Below are 17,505 nucleotides of genomic sequence, written 5' to 3'. Positions count from 1 at the left end.
ACAGTTACCAATAAGGGCTGGACTGGGAGAAGCTCAGACTCATCACCTCTTTCCAGTCAAAGCACAACACATATTAAGAGAATCCAACCTTTGCCATCCCCTGGACTCAAAGTGCCAATGAAAAATAAAACCTCAAGAGTTCTGATCCGAACCACCAGAGCACCAGGACATGACTAAGCAACAGAAACATGAATTTCCCCTCCCCATCATCAGACTTCAGAGTCCAGGCCTTAAGGGGTCTCCCCATGTAACACCTGATGGTTCAGATCAAGGAGAGCATCTCCTCTAAACAGCTTTGTAACAGAGGAAGGAGTTGGGGTCATTAGCTTACCAGGTGGCCACAAGGTCAAGGTCAAGAAACCCTTCTCCCAACAGACTTATCCCTTGAGGTTGAACAGGCTCAAGGAGGAAAGAAGAAAGGCTCTCACAGGAGGTGTGTCTCCCCAATCCCCCCACACTCCTAACCACAGCTTACCTTGGTACAAGGTGGTTGAACTTATAAGAACTGAAGACATCCTGGATCTTTTCTTCTACTTTTGCCTGGTAAGAATGCAGGAGATAGGAGAGAGAAAACAGATACAGATGAGTCCTCTGTCAACTTTTTCTTCAGTTGCCACGAATGTCCATTGGCTACAATTGCTTGGGGTGGTTTTTGTACTTCATAGGACTATGAGCCCCGATTCAAAGGCTCTGTAGGATGGCGGGCTTAGGACAGACGAAGCAGAGAGAATGTCCTGTCCTATGCTGACATTACCCTCAACTTCTCCAGTCAACTATCCATATATCCAAACTAATGATGGTCCTGGAGTTTGGCTCACTGGCACCAGCTACTTAGGGAGCAGACAAAGCATTTTGCTTGAGAGATTTATTCTTGCCTGCTCTGTGAAGTTGTTTAGGTGTTCGCTTAACTGACCATTCACAAATACAAAATTAATTTCTGCTAAGGGTCATACCTTTTAATGTCAGACTGAACCATTTAAATACAGACTGAACATTAAAATTCAATCTGTATTTAAATTCCCTATGGGATTTACAAGAACATCAATCATGGAAACACCAACGAAACAGCATATCTGGTCATTGGTCCTATGTCACACACAGCACTCAACAGTCCCATAATATGCAGGATCTCAGAAAGCCAGGTCACAAAAAAATCCAGATCGCCTGTTTCCTATGAAGACCCACCACGACATGGTCACACAGTTCAGCTTCTGTAAGGAAAGGATACAGCACTGCAGAAGTGACCTGGCTAACAGGAGATAGAGTTTCTCCTTCACTGGCATCCCTGTTCTTGGTAGTGAGGCATGTCCTCATTGAGATTTCAAGATACATAATAATGTCCTCTCTGGGAATTTCAAAATGTATTTTTTATTTCTGAATGGTCCACGGAGTTACAGCGTCTAGGGCCTCGACGTATGTGCAAGAATTATTTGTGATGATGAGGGGAGGAATGATGTGAGTCATCTAAAATGGCAGCCAATCTAAAATTCATTTATACTTGGTTTCAGGATATATTTTGGTATTTGCCTCTGAACATGAGTTTGAGGGATAATCTGGCTAAAAATTCATAATATTTCAAAAAACAGACTGAAGTCACTGTAAGAATCTGACTCATGGGGAATAAGGAAGTTGTCCCAATTCTTCATAATTCTTTTCCTTTCTAGACTCTCACACAAGACTAACATAAAGCACCAGCCTAAAAGGAAGACAGACGGCATTTCTCAGTTACACCTTCCTTAGCTGTAAGCTGAAAGGGACAGAAAAATATACAAGAAACATAAGTCAGTAAGATCATGCAAGAAAGATTTGCCTACAACATTCTGTTAGAGTTAAGTGAATTGACGAATTCTGAATGAAACAAAACCAACTGGGAGGAAAACTCACTTTGTTTGCCCAAATACAAGCTGACTCAAGTCCACACGACTTAATAATATTCCAAGGCCGGGGCTCCTGGGTGGCTCAGTGGGTTAAAGCCTCTGCATTCAGTTCAGGTCATGATCCCAGGGTACTGCGATGTAGTCCTGCATCGGGCTCTCTGCTCAGCGGGGAGCCTGCTTCCCCCCCACCCCTCACCCGCCTGCCTCTCTGCCTACTTGTGATCTCTGTCAAATAACTAAATAAAATCTTTAAAAATAATAATACTACTATTCCAAGGCAGATGGATGAGCCCATTATCACCTTAGCATTCTGACACTGAGATCCTTACAGAGAAAAGGATCCAGACAAGAACTCCTTCATGAGCAGACCCACCTTCGGCTCCCCCTCGGACAACAAAGGCAGCCAAGAACCAGCTAAGGAAAAGAGAGTTTTACTGCTAAACTAGGATACCTGACAGACAGAAGGCAAAAAGTACTTAAAATATTCCCAACACTGTATCATTTCTCTTCGGAGCTCCTAATCACTCTTCTGCAGAATGAACAAGAGATATTCCAAAGCAGTTAGTAACAGACTCAACGGTCTGAAAATTTAAGTTATGAATTCTAATAAATACCTGAGTATTATAGTCCAGCTGTTCATAAAAATGGGGAAATCACAATTCCCTTTATCTTCTCTTAAGAATTGGTATATGTTTCTAATAGCTTCATTGAGATATCATTCACGCACCGTTCAACTCACCCATTTAAAGTGTATGATTCAATGGCTTTTAGTACATTCACAGAGTTGTGCCTCCATTACCACAATCAATTTTAGGATATTTCCACTACCCCCAAAAGAAATCCTGCACCCCTTAGAAGTCAACCCCAACCCTTCATCTTCCCCAGCCCCTGTCAACTATTCATCAACTTTCTATCTTTATGATTTGCCTATTCTGGATATTTCCTATAAATGTAATCACACAACATAACGGTCCTTCGTGACTATCTTCTTTCACTCAGCATGTTTTCAAGCTTCACCTATCTTGGGGCATGAACCATTACTTCATTTCTTTTTATTGCCAAGTAATATTCCATTTTATGGATATATCGCATTTTTTTAATCTGTTGTTCATCCATTGATGGGCATTTGGGTTGTTCTCATTTGGGGGCTATTATGAATAAAGTCGCTAGGAACATTCTTGTGTAAGTTTTCAAATGGATATGTGTTTTCATTTCTGCTTAGGTATAAGTAAGTACCTGGAGGTGGAATTGCTGGACCATAGGGTCACTCTATGTTGGCTCTTTAAGGGACTATAAGACTGTTTTCCAAAGCAGTCATAGCATTTTATATTCTCACCAGCAATGTATGGGCATTCTAATTTCTTCACAACCTCACCAACACATGTTACTCTCTGTGGTTTTGATTATATCCATCCTAGTGGGTGCAAAGCAATTATTTCATTGTAGTTCTGATTGCAATTCCATCATGGCTAATGATGTTGAGCATCTTTCTATGGGCTTATTGGCGATTTGTATATCTTCTTTAGAGAAATATATATTCAGATATGTCTTTTTTTAAATTGGGCTGCCTTTTTATTATTGAATTGTAATAACTTCCTATATATTCTAGATACAAGTCCCTTATCAAATACATGATTTACAAAAATTTACTCCCATTCTATGGGGCACCTGGGTGGCTCAGTTGGTTGAGCGACCAACTCTTGGTTTTAGCTCAGGTCGTGATCTCAGGGTCATCATGGGATCAGGCCCATGTTTCGGGGTCATGGGATCGGGCCCCCTCCCCACTCAGCAAAGAATCTACTTGAGATTCTTTCCCTCTGCACCACCCCCACTCTCACTCTCTCTTTCAAAATGGATGAGTGAGCCCTTCAAAAATAATTTTACTCCCATTCTAAGTGTTGTCTTTAGGTACTGGTATATTTTAGAAAAAGATCACCTTAGAGCACACAGTATGGTTTCTAGAGTACAACTTTAAAAATAATACTTAGCAATAAGTCTGCAATTTTTTTTTGACACATAGTAATGAATTAATATAGAAATTAAAAAGAACTCATCTGGCAAGGAGAAAATCAAAGTCATCTCCAATGCATGCAACATCCTTTTTTGCCTTCCCTTCTCCCCATATGGCCTGCCAAGTGTTATATAAAATCTGAGTAAATTTGTTACCGAGAAGATGCAAGCATTCTTTGCTCCAATTTGTGGAGCAGAAGGAAAGGAAGAAAGTTAGTTGTATACAAAGGAGTTACCATAACAGGTATGAGCCTGCCATCCTTAGAAAGGCCAGCTTGAATGGTTGACCCTTGGCTGATATACAGAAACCTGAACTTGGGAGGGTCCCCACCATCCCAAGAACTGATGCATGGCTCACTGTGCTGAAATTGCATAAACCTTATTTATGCTCAACAGCTACTTTTTTCTGGGAGTCTGTAATTTTAAGACGTGCTAGGCAGAAGGTGCATATGTGACCAACCCCCAGTAAAAACCATGATCCTCAGAGAAGCCTCTGAGAAGCTTCTCTGGTAGGCAACACTTTGCATGGGTAGTCAAAATCTGACGTCCAAGAAATTAGGTACATCCTATGTGACTCCACTGGGAGAGGACCCTTGGAAGCTTTTGTCTGTTTTCCTCCAGACTACACTATGAGTCTTTCACTGGCTGATTTTGCTTTGTAGCCTCTTGCTGTAATAAATCATAAATATGAGTACAACTTTGCTGAGTTCTCTGAATCCCTGTAGTGAACCAACTAGAGGTGGTCTTGGGGACCTCTAATACATTAATAGATTTAAAAATTTAACCTTGATAGAATTAAGGGAGGCAGTCATAACAACTGCTTAATATCCATAGGCAAGATCTATAACTAAATTCCTTTTTAAAAATTCATCAAAATTCTCACTTTACTTTTTTTTTTTTAAAGATTTTATCCATCCATTTGACAGCGAGAGATCACAAGCAGGCAGAGAGGCAGGCAGAGAGAGAGGGGGAAGCAGGCTCCCTGAGCCCGATGCGGGGCTTGATCCCAGGACCCTCAGATCATGACCGGAGCCAAAGGTAGAGGCTTAACCCACTAAGCCACCCAGGTGCCCCCAAATTCTCACTTTAAATATAAGAGAACTGACATTAAGCATGAAAAAAAAACAAAGTTACCTCAGTCATGAAAACTCTGAATATAGCTCTCAAATCAGAATTCTTTTTTAAAAAATCAGCTTCAATACTGCATAGGGATTCTAAACCATGCCCACTCTCCCTGAGCTCTCATTTTATCTTGGATTTCCATGCTTCCTTTCCATCCCAAAGGAACAGACTATTATATTCTAGTCAATCTCTCCCATGAGAACGCCAATAGGCAAGGCAGTCACCAACCGGGTACAATACAAAGGCTGATTAACAGCCCCATAACAACAGGTAATTTTCTTTTGTATATATAGCAAAGGATCCATAGGTTCATTTCCCTTGGGCACAGGGCACACAGCTCATGACCATGTTAATGAAAGTGATATGACTCTTTTGGGAGAAGGATGACAGCTGAAAGCATCAGATCTGTTTCAGAAACACTGCTATATGAAATGTTATAAGAAAGGCCACCGGGATTAGTCACTAGAAGACTAGTCCCAAGGGATTAGCTCTTCAAAGTTCTTAAATAGTCTGGGAGAAAAAAAAAAAGTAACAAGAGGCTAGTTCAAAACACACACACACACAAAGAGATAAATTCCTGGGACAATAGGGGAAATTTAAAAATTTTAAATGGGATATTAGATGATACTATAGAATTTTTTTTTTATTTTCCTAGATGTGATGTTATTGTCCTTATGTAGAAGAATATTCTTTAGAAATGCATGTTTTATTATCTTATCAGATTCAGGAAAAAATATTGGCATACACATATATACACATGGGTGTATACATACACACACACACACACACACACAAAATCGTGTCTTGGCTAGATGATCCATTGGCTTATCTCCTCTTTTGTCCTTATCTAGGCTGTTTCACACTCCATAGATGCAGAAGTTAATTTGTAGAAAATAGTTATGCAAATATTTTTACCCATAGATATGCATATGGTATCTGGTAAAATGCAGTTAATGATTATGGAATGTATACTGACTAATTTTGCTATGCCTTTGTAATTTCACCTCAGCATTCCTTATGTGCCTGTGAATGAGTGGCACATTGAGTTCTCTTCTGAACTGGTTATCACATCCTATCAATTCCATGAGTTAAATCTTTGATGTGTTCATTTTATATTTGTATGAGTCTTGATTTCACCCTCTTTTAAAATTTACCCTTTAACAATTTATATGAAGGACAAAGGTTAGGTAGACGGTAAACAGGTGCTATCAATTTTTCGGTATATTTGAAATTTTTTGTAATAAGATGTTGGAGGGAATGATTAAGAATCAAAACAAAAAACTTAATACCCAAATTTCACCATGACTACTGTATCTAGGCATAAGAAAGATTTCTGGAAAGTCAAATACATTTGCAGATACACATACAGTGCATCCATATCCCAACGAAACAGTGACTTTTATACTTCTGTGGCCATGTCTACATCGCCAAAGTTTAGCAGGAATCCTACCAAACTGGTTTGGCCAGAATCCCCCAACCTTAATATCTGATCATCCTCAGTCTCTGACTGGGTTCCTCATCCTCCATCTCCCCTCAGTGATGTCGGCTCACGCTGCCTGCCTTTAGGAGGAAGCCCATGAAATTGGCTTAGCCAGAATTCCTTCTTTCACCTGACCCTTCCTTTTGGAAAGTTTCCATCCAGCAATCCCTCCACCTTGCTCCTTGGCTATAAATCCCCACTTTCCCTTGTCATATTCAGAGTTGAGCCCAATCTCTCTCCCCTAAGCAAAAGTCACTGTAGTAATAAAGTCTTGAATAGAGACTTCCTTTTACAAGTGTCACAAATAGCTTTTTCCTTAACAATACCACCCACAACCACCGGCAGAGTGACTAAAGTTGAAAAAACCAACAACACCAAATGTTGGCGAGGCTGTAGAGCAACCAGAACTCTTGTTATATAATGCAAGTGAGGGTATAAAATTTACAACCACTCTGAAAAAGGATAGCAGTTTCTTATAAAACTCAGCATACACCCACCCTATGATCCAACAACTCCGCTTTTAGGTCTTCGCTCAACAGAAATGAAAACATATGCTCCTAAAAAAGACTTCTGCGAGAGTGTAGCATTTATAGCCATTAATATCCAAATCTCCAAAATAATATCCAAATATCCAAAATCCAGAAATAGCTCAAGTGTCCATCAAGAGGAGAAGGGATTAAAAAAGAATCAACAATCATGTTAAAAGGAGAACTGCAGGCCCAAAGTAAAGTCACTTATGATAGGTCACTGAACTGGGACTTAATACCTAACCTAATTGCACTTTCAATCTCCCCCAGAAATGTAATTTTTTTTTTTAGAATTTATTTATTTATTTGACAGAGAGAGATCACAAGTAGGCAGAGAGGCAGGCAGAGAGAGAGAGAGAGGAGGAAGCAGGCTCCCCACTGAGCAGAGAGTCAGATTCGCGACTCGATCCCAGGACCCTGAGTCGAAGGTAGAGGCTTAACCCACTGAGCCACCCAGTGCCCCCCCTCCCCCAGAAAAGTAATCTTAACCAGTCAAGAATTTTCTGGTCAGTGCCAATAAGGTAACCTGTCTCATGGGCCCTCTCTATGGATGTTACCATGGGAAGGGGGACCTCACCCAAAATAAGTATTTTCTTCTGTGTGCCTTTATTTTTTTTTTTTTAAGATTTTATTTATTTATTTGACAGACAGAGATCACAAGTAGGCAGAGAGGCAGGTAGAGAGAGAGAGGAGGAAGCAGGCTCCCCACGGAGCAGAGAGCCAGATGTAGGGCTTGATCCCCCGGGGACCATGACCTGAGCTGAAGGCAGAGGCTTTAACCCACTGAGCCACCCAGGCGCCCCTTCTGTGTACCTTTAAAAAACCTTTCCCTTTCTGTAGCCCTTTGGAGTTCCTTTCTACTTGCTAGATGGGATGCTGCCCGATTAATGAATTGGTTAATAAAGCCATAATTAGATCTGCCCATTTATTCAGCTGAATTTTGGTCTTTTAACAGACTCGGTGGCAGCACTGGGATCCAAAGCAAACTCGTGGTGGCATCTGGAGACAGCAAGAAACAGGTCTGGTGCCCTGCAAACCCTTCTGAGTTCACGGTCTTTCTCGCCATTTCTGAGGGCTGCCGGTGAGCTCTCGGTGGAGCTCCCCATCTGACTAGCTTTCCAGTCTAGGGTTACTGGTCAGTCCACCCCCAGTCCTTAGCCCTTGGTTGAATCTGCAATTCCACACTGGAATCCCTTCCCCATTTCCAGTCCACAGTCTGGACTCCCAGTTTAATCCAGACTGGAAATTGCTGGTGATGCACACAGGGCCTTGTATTAGCCAATCTGCAGTAACTTCTAAACTCCAGCCTTTGGTTCTATCTTCAGATTCCATGCTGGGAGCTAGTGGTGGCAGTTGCAATTCTCCATTTGTTTGAATCAGTCCATGGTCCCCCTTCTTTGAGGTCAGCTGGTTTAGTCTTTTCCCCAGTCCCTAGTTCTTTGGTTCCTGCTGGTGTCCACATTTCCATCTCCTCAGTTGATTTGGTTTCTGTTAATGTGCACATGACGAAGGCTTAACTAATAGAAAAATAATAAATTAATAATAATAGAATGGGATCCTCAGAATCTAAAGAATTAAGTGTTCACCTTCTGTCACATCTGCTTATTTTATACCTAAGAACTATGGCCCCAGAAGCTATAAATGTCTACAAGCCTGTTTTGGGTCCTAAAGAACTTAGCCTGATAACTGTCAGGAGCCCCAAACTAATGCCAGACAGAATAAGGCCAGTCAGAAGCTCAGAATAATTTCCATTCTGGTAAATGGTAAAAAGCAACTCATGCATTTGGTACTTTTTCTTCCACAGCGTCTATCTAAAGCCAATCTAGGGGCGCCTGCGTGGCTCAGTTGTTAAGCATCTGCCTTTGGCTCAAGTCATGATCCCAGGGTCCTGCGATTGAGCCCCGCATTGGGCTCCCTGCTCAGCAGGAAGCTTGCTTCTCCCTCTCCTGCTTCCCCTCCTTCTGTTCCCTCTCTCACTCTGTGTGTGTGTGTGTGTGTGTGTGTGTGTCTCAAATAAATAAATAAAATCTTTTGAAAATAAATTAATTAATTAAATAAAAGAAAGCCAATCTAGGGACATCTGGGTGGCTCAGTTGTTAAGTATCTGCCTTCGGCTCCAATCATGATCCCAGGGTCCTGGGATGGAGCCCCGCATCAGGTTCCCTGCTCAGTGGGGAGCCTGCTTCTCCCTCTCACACTCCTCCTGCTTGTGTTCCCTCTCACGCTGTCTCTCTCTGTCAAATAAGTAAATCTTTAAAAGCAAATAAATAAATAAGGCCGATCTAATGACACACCAACTTTTATATCATGAACTACCACATCCCTTCTTCCAATATCTCCCCCTCTCTCCCAGAGGAGGACCCTTCCAGAAAGTGGATTTGCTGCCTGACACTCATGTTAATGCTGAAGATCCAGGAAAAGAATCATTAGTAGATTAAACATAAGGCAAGGATTTTTTTTAAAAATCCTCAGGAAAAACAAATCACTTTATAAGCAATCCTTACAATGTACATCTGCCTATAGGGGGTTCTTTCAATCCTTTATTTTAAATAGAAAATACCAGTTGGGGTTGATATAATCAGTCTAAAACAACCTCAGTCAGTTTGTTTTGGTTGCTGATAGAGGTAAGCTGATGGTATCAGGTGATGGTATCAGGAAAGAGACAAATTAAGCACAGATTTAGCAATTATTCCTGAGGATATGAACTCACACTTCTACATGTTAAATTGCCACTGTAAATCCTTTTAAAGATCATTTTAAAGAGTAAATAAACAGTAGTTATGTTGTGGTGATCACAGATACCAACTGGACACGTTAAAGTTGTGGTGATCACAGATACACACCAACTGGACACATTGTAAAAGGGTCCTAATGTTACACAAATAGGTGCCTATAACTTGGGATAGAATGCTTAACCATATTCAAAAGGGATTTATCTCAAAAAACCAAAAAATGTGGTCTTGAGAAATACATTGGTTGACCCAAAATGTGGCTCCAGCAAGATAAAAATACTAAGGTCAAAGATGTATGTGAAGATTTTGAAGAAAAATTTTTTATAAATAAAGAGGAAAAACAATATTTCTAAATTAGTGTGATTTTACAAAGTGTATGATCCTAGAAAGGTACATGTACCTAGATTTAAAATCTAAATTTTGTAGGTAGGCATTTGATTTGTTTACACATTTAAAAGTATGTGTATTTTCAAGTCGACCAAAAAACTTTTTTTTGGACTTTTTAATAGGAAAACTGAGGGAAATTTGATATTTGGAATTCTCTTAGAGTTGAGCAACATGATACATGCTGAATTTCAATAAAGCAAAACCAATTCACCAGAGCTAGCTTGCTGACTGTGTGACCAAGCAGAGCTCTGGTTCCTTCCATCAGAAGAGCAAAAAACTAGTAAGTTTGATAGTATTTAGTGACTTGTTTCACCTCCATTTAATAATCTTTCAGAGACTATAACTTGAAATCAGTCAACAGAAGGTGTCCAGGATTCATTCCTGGACCCCTGATGTTCCCTCCGTCAGGAGCTGCAGTGGCACAACGCTCAACACTTGAAGCCAGCTCCCTAGCCTGTCTCCATCCCTCTCCACCACCCACCCCGAACCCCACTGGCTTCACCCACCCAACTGACCTAATTTCCTATCACAGCCAACCAGCCCCCTCCATGCCCAGTATGGTGGAGTCTTCATCCCTAACAGCTCCTCTGACTGGAATGGCTACCCACCAATTCCATCCTTTACAAGCCAACATTCTCCATGAAGTTGTCCTGACCACCTCAGCCCACAACATATGGCTTCCACTCCCACACACCCTTGCGCAATGCAATCATAATGTAGCACTTACTTACACGCTTTTGTAAATCATTCTGTGGTTGCCTCTGGCATATTCTTTTTTCTCTCTAAGAGAAAAGAATTTTGAGCGCGGGGACTAAGACTAATAATCCTTCCAGATACTCCTCACAGTTGATTGTCATTTAACTGAATGCTGTCTAATGATCTCATGCCACTTCAAGTGGAGGATACTTTTGCCCATGTTTCTAAGGACAAACTACAAGAAAAACAGGAGTCGTACCTTCTGTAAGCAACAGTTTTTGGCAAACCTACTACCTCTGAGACTGTGCTGGTATTAACTCACCGACCTGAATCACAGAGCATTTGCAAAAGGGGAAATGCAGATAGCACAAAAAAGGAATACAACCACATCTTATTTTCTAGAGTTGTAAAAGGTTCTCCAAGCACCATGCCGTTCGGGAAACAGTTTGTCCAGGCAGAAATCTTTACAAATACGACCACTGCTCAGTATCTCCACCACCACAGCCTGAGCTAAGCTGCCATCATCCATCACCTGGAGTACTGCAACAGCCTCCTAGCGGGTCCCCCTGCACCCTTCCTCACCTCCTCACAATCCCAACAGTGACCGACATGGGCCTGTGAAAATGCTAGTCAGATTGGGTTGAAACTCTCAAATCGTGGACCAGTCTGACTCCTGGCAGGAAAGAGATAGCACATCCGAAGAGGGTGATTTGAGGAGAGTTTATCAAAGAACTAATTAACACAAACCATAAGAGACTCTTAATCTCACAAAACAAACTGAGGATGGGGGGGGGCGCAGGGTGGTTATGGACACTGAGGAGGGCATGTGCTATGGTGCGTGCTGTGAAGTGTGTAAACCTGGTGATTCACAGACCTGTACCCCTGGGGCTAATAATACATTAGATGTTTACTTTTTTAATTAACTAAGTAATTTTTTTAAAAAAAGAACTAGTTACAAAAGTGTGGGCAGGTGTAGGGAAACCACAAGAGAGAGTGCAGTGCCCTAGAGCAGGCAACACAGAGGGTACCAGATCTCCACCTAGGCCTGAAAAAGTGTGAAGAGAAGGAGCGGAGAGGGTGCCCGAGAGCTCCAATGAAAGGTGCCTGCAAAGAGTCGTGACTTCAAGTCTAGAGACTGCCTCCAGACCACACAATCTCTCAGGAAAGGAGTTAGTACGCTAATCTCAGTTTCCGTCTCCCTCACTCCCTATCAGTACGTCCCATGGCCAAATACACCCAGAAGCCGTAGGGCAAGGGATCATGTCTGTGCAGGTCCACCTCTAGGGGTACAACTGCAGAGCAGGGCGGAAAAGGATAAAGTGGATCTGGGGAGGTGACAAAAAGCTATCCAGCCAAATGGCTCCCCATCTCAGTCAGGGTAACTGAAAGTATACTTACAATGGTTGATAAGGCCCTACGTGATCCGACCTCATGTCCTATTCTCCCGTTTACTAACCTCTGTCCTCACAGTGACCACTCACTGCACTCACTCATCAGGCACTAGGGAGGCCTCAGGGCCTTTATACTTGCTGCTTTCTCTGCCCGAAATGCTTCTCCCCCAGACACACGCACGGCTTGTTCCCTCACTTACTTCAGGTCTCAGCTCAAGTGGCAGGCACATCATCAGATGATCTCCCTTACGGCCTGATATAAAAACCTTTCCTGCTCCTCCCCGACCCATTCCTGGCATATTTCATCTCTCTTATCCTGTTCCTTTTTTTCCACAACACTTCTTATTAAAATCAGACAGACAGCCAGATGAAGATTTAGATAGATAGATAAGATATGTAGTTTTTTTTCCCCTTTTTTGTTGATTGCCTCCCTGACCTAGAAGAAAAGTTTCATAAAGGCACTAACTTGGCCTCTTTTGTTTACTGCCTTATGTCCAGTGTCTTGAACAGAGCCCGGCACACAGAAGACACTCAAGTATGTGTTGAACAAATAAAAACGTGAATGAATAGAACAGAAGAATCCCTAGCTAAGGGCTCCTTACACTGTTTACAGGTTTCATTCCTATTATCAAATTGTTGCTTAACAAATAAATATGGGGCGCCTGGGTGGCTCAGTGGGTTAAAGCCTCTGCCTTCGGCTCAGGTCATGATCCCAGAGTCCTGGGATCGAGCCCCACATCGGGCTCTCTGCTCGACAGAGAGCCTGCTTCCTCCTTTCTCTCTGCCTGCCTCTCTGCCTACTTGTGATCTCTGTCAAATAAATAAACAAAATCTATAAATAAATAAATAAATAAATAAATAAATACAGTCTCCTGATAATCAGACAGGGAACAGGAGATAAGCATTTGTTCTTATTGGCAATGGCACAAAATTAAACCCTGCCAGTAAATCCCTATGAACAAACGGACAGAACCAAAAGAATAACTAGTGTCTTCTGTAGACAACTCCTCCAGATAAGGTTGGTACTTCTTATGAGTATATATCATCATTAACCTACCCACCTAGTACCTAAGCCTGTCTTCTCATCTGTGAAATAGAAAAGGATTGAGTGACACAATGTATGGAGAGCATTTAGCACAGAACTGAGGCTCAGTAAATGGGTACTACTATGATTATTAGTAGTGCTGCCACTGAAGTAACCATTTGTATGAGATACTATATCATCTTCCTACTCTCTGGAATGGTTTATCCCAGACTTTTAAAACGTGAACTGGAAGAATGACATGGAAAAGATGAACAAGATGCTCTACTATCTGTCACATAGTTAGGCCTAGATTTGAAACACACCCTATAACAGCACCCAGCCTTGGCCTTGGCTAACCCTCTGGCAGCCCAGAATCGTGTTGCATCCATTTTTGCATCACTTATTATGCCTTGACATTTAAAATAAAAGTGCCAGTATTTCCTGGCAGGAACTAAGCAGGGACACTTGGCTCAAAAAAATAAAGTAGTAGAAGAAAAAGAGCAGATCAGTAAAACTTCTGATGTTCCTGTTTTTGACTTGCTCCTTTAACCATGGAAGTCTCCATCCTATTCTCTAAATTAATAGACCAGCTTCTGACTCCCTTTTCTCCACCAGTATTCTGTACATATCCTTATCTGCTGGGTCAGTTAATTACATAAAAAGTGACCCAATAGTCTTATACCACATGAAAAGGAAAAGGCTTGACCTGAATAAACTCTACAGTCTGTCACTTACGAATACAGCAAAGATCCTGTAAGTTTTTCATTGATGGGAGACTTCTTCACAATCTTTTACAAAAAACTTCTGTAGACAAACTGGTAGGCTAACTAAGCTGGGGAGCTAGATTCAAAAGGTAAGGGTTAAACCCCATGTAGCATTAATCTCCAGTTATAATATGCTTTTGGCTACTACGTGTATAACTGTGTACTCAAGTCCTTGCTTTTTGTTGTGAATTTATAATTATACTCATAATCACAAATATAAAATATGATAAATACCATTACTAATTTTGCCTAAATGCAGGCTTCCAAGTTCAGGTATGAAAGTCAAAGCAAGTTTCTCTGAGGTTAAGCCTGGGAACTGATCTTACTAAGAGATCTTATTTTATTTGTTAGTACTAAAGCCTGATGCTTACTTGTTAGTACTAAAAAGAATCATCTCAACCACTTCTAGTGACAGATGGGCAAACATTTCCACAATAACCTGGGAACAATTCCAAATGGAAAATGAAAAGAAAAACAAGAGTTCACTATTCATTCCTCAAGCACTTTTCAAAGTGACAGGTTGGAGGCCTCAGTGAATGAACGGTAAATCGTCTAAAAATGTATGATTTTATTGTAGCGCTTTCCAGACAGTACTGTTTTTCTCAACCAGGCTGTGCCATGCTCTTGGTCAGAAACTTTTATTTCTTTGTATTTCCAGCGTTTAACATTGTGTCCAATACTCTGCTGGCGCTCGATTGAATGACTATTAAAATGCCCATCCACAAGGCAGGCCCTACACCTAGCAGTGTAGGACAGAAATTAAACAGACCCTGGAATGGCATGACCACAGTCTGGCCGCTTCTCATCCCCTCTAGGTCCCAAAACTGCGAGCAGGTGAGGAAAGTGCACTATCCATCTGAAAACCTCCCGATGTCCCGGCCAAATGAAACGGGCTGTCTGACCCGCCCGAGCTGCTTTAGTCCACCAGGCACAGAACACGATTCTCCCCGCTTCCTTCGCCAGAGAGGACCCAGGTACTATCCTCCCCTCCCAACCAACCCTGATAACGACCCCTCCCAAACCTGGCCCCACAAACGCTCCATTCCTCAACAGAACCAAGCCTGGAAGCCCCGAGCGTCCCAGAGAGGAGGCACCGCGGTGCACTGTGGGAGTAGTAGTTCCCCGGTGAGTTCCGCACGCCTACGGCCCCGCGGACGGGACTCCCGCTCCCAGAAGTCCCCGCGTGGGCGCCTCGCTCAGTCTGGCCACCTCACCTGTTCTATGGACGTGACTGTTTCCACCGAGTCGTCCTGCAACCGCTCCCGCGCGTGCTCGGGCCTCAGACTGTACAGCGGCTCTGACCAGACAGGGGAGGAAGATGGAGGGCAATAGTAGGTGAAGGAACTCGGAGAAGCCATGATCAGGAGAGCAGCAGGCGGTGTATAGGACTCCCTTCGTCAAACAACAACGCGCATTGAAACTCAAGCGGGCTAAGCAGCTACGGAGAGCGGGTAGCGTCAAAAAGACTTTGAACGCGAATCTCTCTCCACCCACCTACACATCTTCAGGCAGCGAGTTACTAGGATGCTGCCGCCCCCCATTGGGCAGAGGAGTTGCTGCAGAAGGCTCAGCTTCCTGGCGCGCAAGGAAGGAAGCATCATGTGTCTATCCATCTGGATTTCATTTTAGAGAGACGGTGTAGGACGCCTCCGTTCGTTATGCAAATTAACGCACGCGCGCACACTTCAACGCCGTGCTAATTGTCACCTAATTGTAATGGCAGTAGTTCGCAGTTTTGGGTGCCCAAGAACCGTGAGTGGAACTGTAAAAACATTTTTGACAGCTCTCCTGACTCAGACTGGCTATCACTAATAGAATTACTGTGCACCTTTGGGTGCGTGACAGCCGCCCAGGAGAAGCCTTCGGCTTCTCAACAAGGGAATTGCCTTCTTGGTACTCCGTGATGGAGGGAAGGAGCATTGTCGTTGTCTCCTATCCCCCAGGGAGGTACAATGCAATAGCAGGAACTAAAGTGCAGTAGAAGGAACAAGTATAAGTGAAACGACAAAGGAAATATTCGCTTATTCAGCAGTTGTTTAGGGAGCACGTATTATACGTCAAAGAATTAGGCTCTAGGAATACAAAAGTGAACAAAACAAACAAGGTCCCTGTTCTTGGGAACCTCACAGACTAGTGCTATAGACAAAATTGATGAATGGACACAATAAATATATGAGGACTTGGCGATAAATGGTGTGGGAAAATAACAGGATCTACAAAAGAGAGGAAAGGAAGAGTGGACTAAGTAGATTGGGTGGTCAGGCTAAGCCTCTCTTAGGCCTCTCTGAGACCCAAGGGATGACAAGGAGCCATCCACACAAACCATATGGGGAAGAGCTCCAGAAGAGGAAGGAACACGGAGTTTGAGAAAACATTGCCACAGATATAGGTATGTATGTGTATTAATTCTGATGATTTAATCAGAAGGTGTTCAGAATAAACAAAATTCCTATTGAGTAGGGTTAATCATTATTTATGCCTACATAAAAATGTTAAAAAGTTATGATTTTAGAAAAATCCTGCCTTTGGTCAATGAATAGAAGAGAATCTCTTCCAGGGCCCTGAAAGGACTACATCAAAATTTTAACACCAAGAATTGGGGCAGAAGGACAGAAGATAGCGTAATACAGGCTTTCCAGGTAGATTCGGACAACTTCCGGCTCAGAGTATTTTACTGTGTTCCCTTGCAATCCAAGTCATGTGTCTTGAATCCACGGAACTGTGGTGTGGTATTTCACAACCAACCATTCCACTCTTACCCGTCTCTGGTGTTAAGCAGAAGTTCTCAGAAAGAATCTAAAGATGAGGCTGGGGTGCCCTAACGGCAGGTAAACACTATCACCATGTCCATTTTAGTGGTCCTGCAGCTGAGTTAAGTCCTGTAGGTGGCAGAATGTTTTTAAATCTGAGAATAAGAGACTGTGTGGGTTAAGGTCATGGATATGGCTGCACTGTACTTCCCTCTCTATTTGCATCTTATTGTCTTCCCCTTGCTTCTGTTTTGGGGAAAAAAGAATGGTCGGATAAGTTCTGAGTCACATCCGAGGAGTCAGCCTTCTTTGTAAAGAGTTGCTTTGCCGGTTAGAAATTTAAATTGAGCTACTGAAAGAGTAGCTGGAATAGTTTTTTAACAAGTTGTTCTGTCTGTTACAGGTGCACCTAAAGCAATTGCAAATTGCATTCAAGAGCTAGAAATCCACTTCTGAAATGCAGTCTCTTCTGCAGTGGGATCTGAAAGGGGCATGGCAAGAGTCTCCCGCATGATACAATATTTAGGTATTTATTGAGTCCTCACTGTGTGCTGGGCACTGAGCTAAGTGCTGAGGAGATGGTGGTGAAAACGCCAGACACAGCCTTTAACCCTTACATGGCTCATGATTTACCAGAAGAAACAGACATTAAACAATCATTACAAAATCGGCTATTTCATTACAGTTGGGGGGAATGGCAGACACAGAGGCCATTGTAAGATTATATAATAGGGGACATTTATGG

General features: G+C 42.4%; 1 protein-coding gene across 1 annotated transcript in view; it reads right to left on the bottom strand.

Annotated features, from left to right (window-relative positions):
• Nucleotides 1-15,426, bottom strand: part of FNTB (farnesyltransferase, CAAX box, beta) — a 65,336-nt gene extending 49,910 nt beyond the window's left edge. Inside the window, exons 1-2 of the mRNA XM_032344505.1 lie at nucleotides 15,225-15,426; nucleotides 476-540 (exon numbers count right to left, since the gene is read on the bottom strand). Of these exons, the coding sequence (XP_032200396.1) occupies nucleotides 476-540; nucleotides 15,225-15,368 (209 nt within the window). The 5' untranslated portion in view covers nucleotides 15,369-15,426. The remainder of the gene's footprint in view (nucleotides 1-475; nucleotides 541-15,224) is intronic.
• Between the last annotated feature and the right edge of the window lie 2,079 nt (nucleotides 15,427-17,505).

Source organism: Mustela erminea, chromosome 5, assembly GCF_009829155.1.
Source record: "Mustela erminea isolate mMusErm1 chromosome 5, mMusErm1.Pri, whole genome shotgun sequence".
Taxonomy (NCBI): domain Eukaryota; kingdom Metazoa; phylum Chordata; class Mammalia; order Carnivora; family Mustelidae; genus Mustela; species Mustela erminea.
Note: the sequence above shows the minus strand (reverse complement) of the source record. Positions and strands in the feature narration are given on the sequence as shown.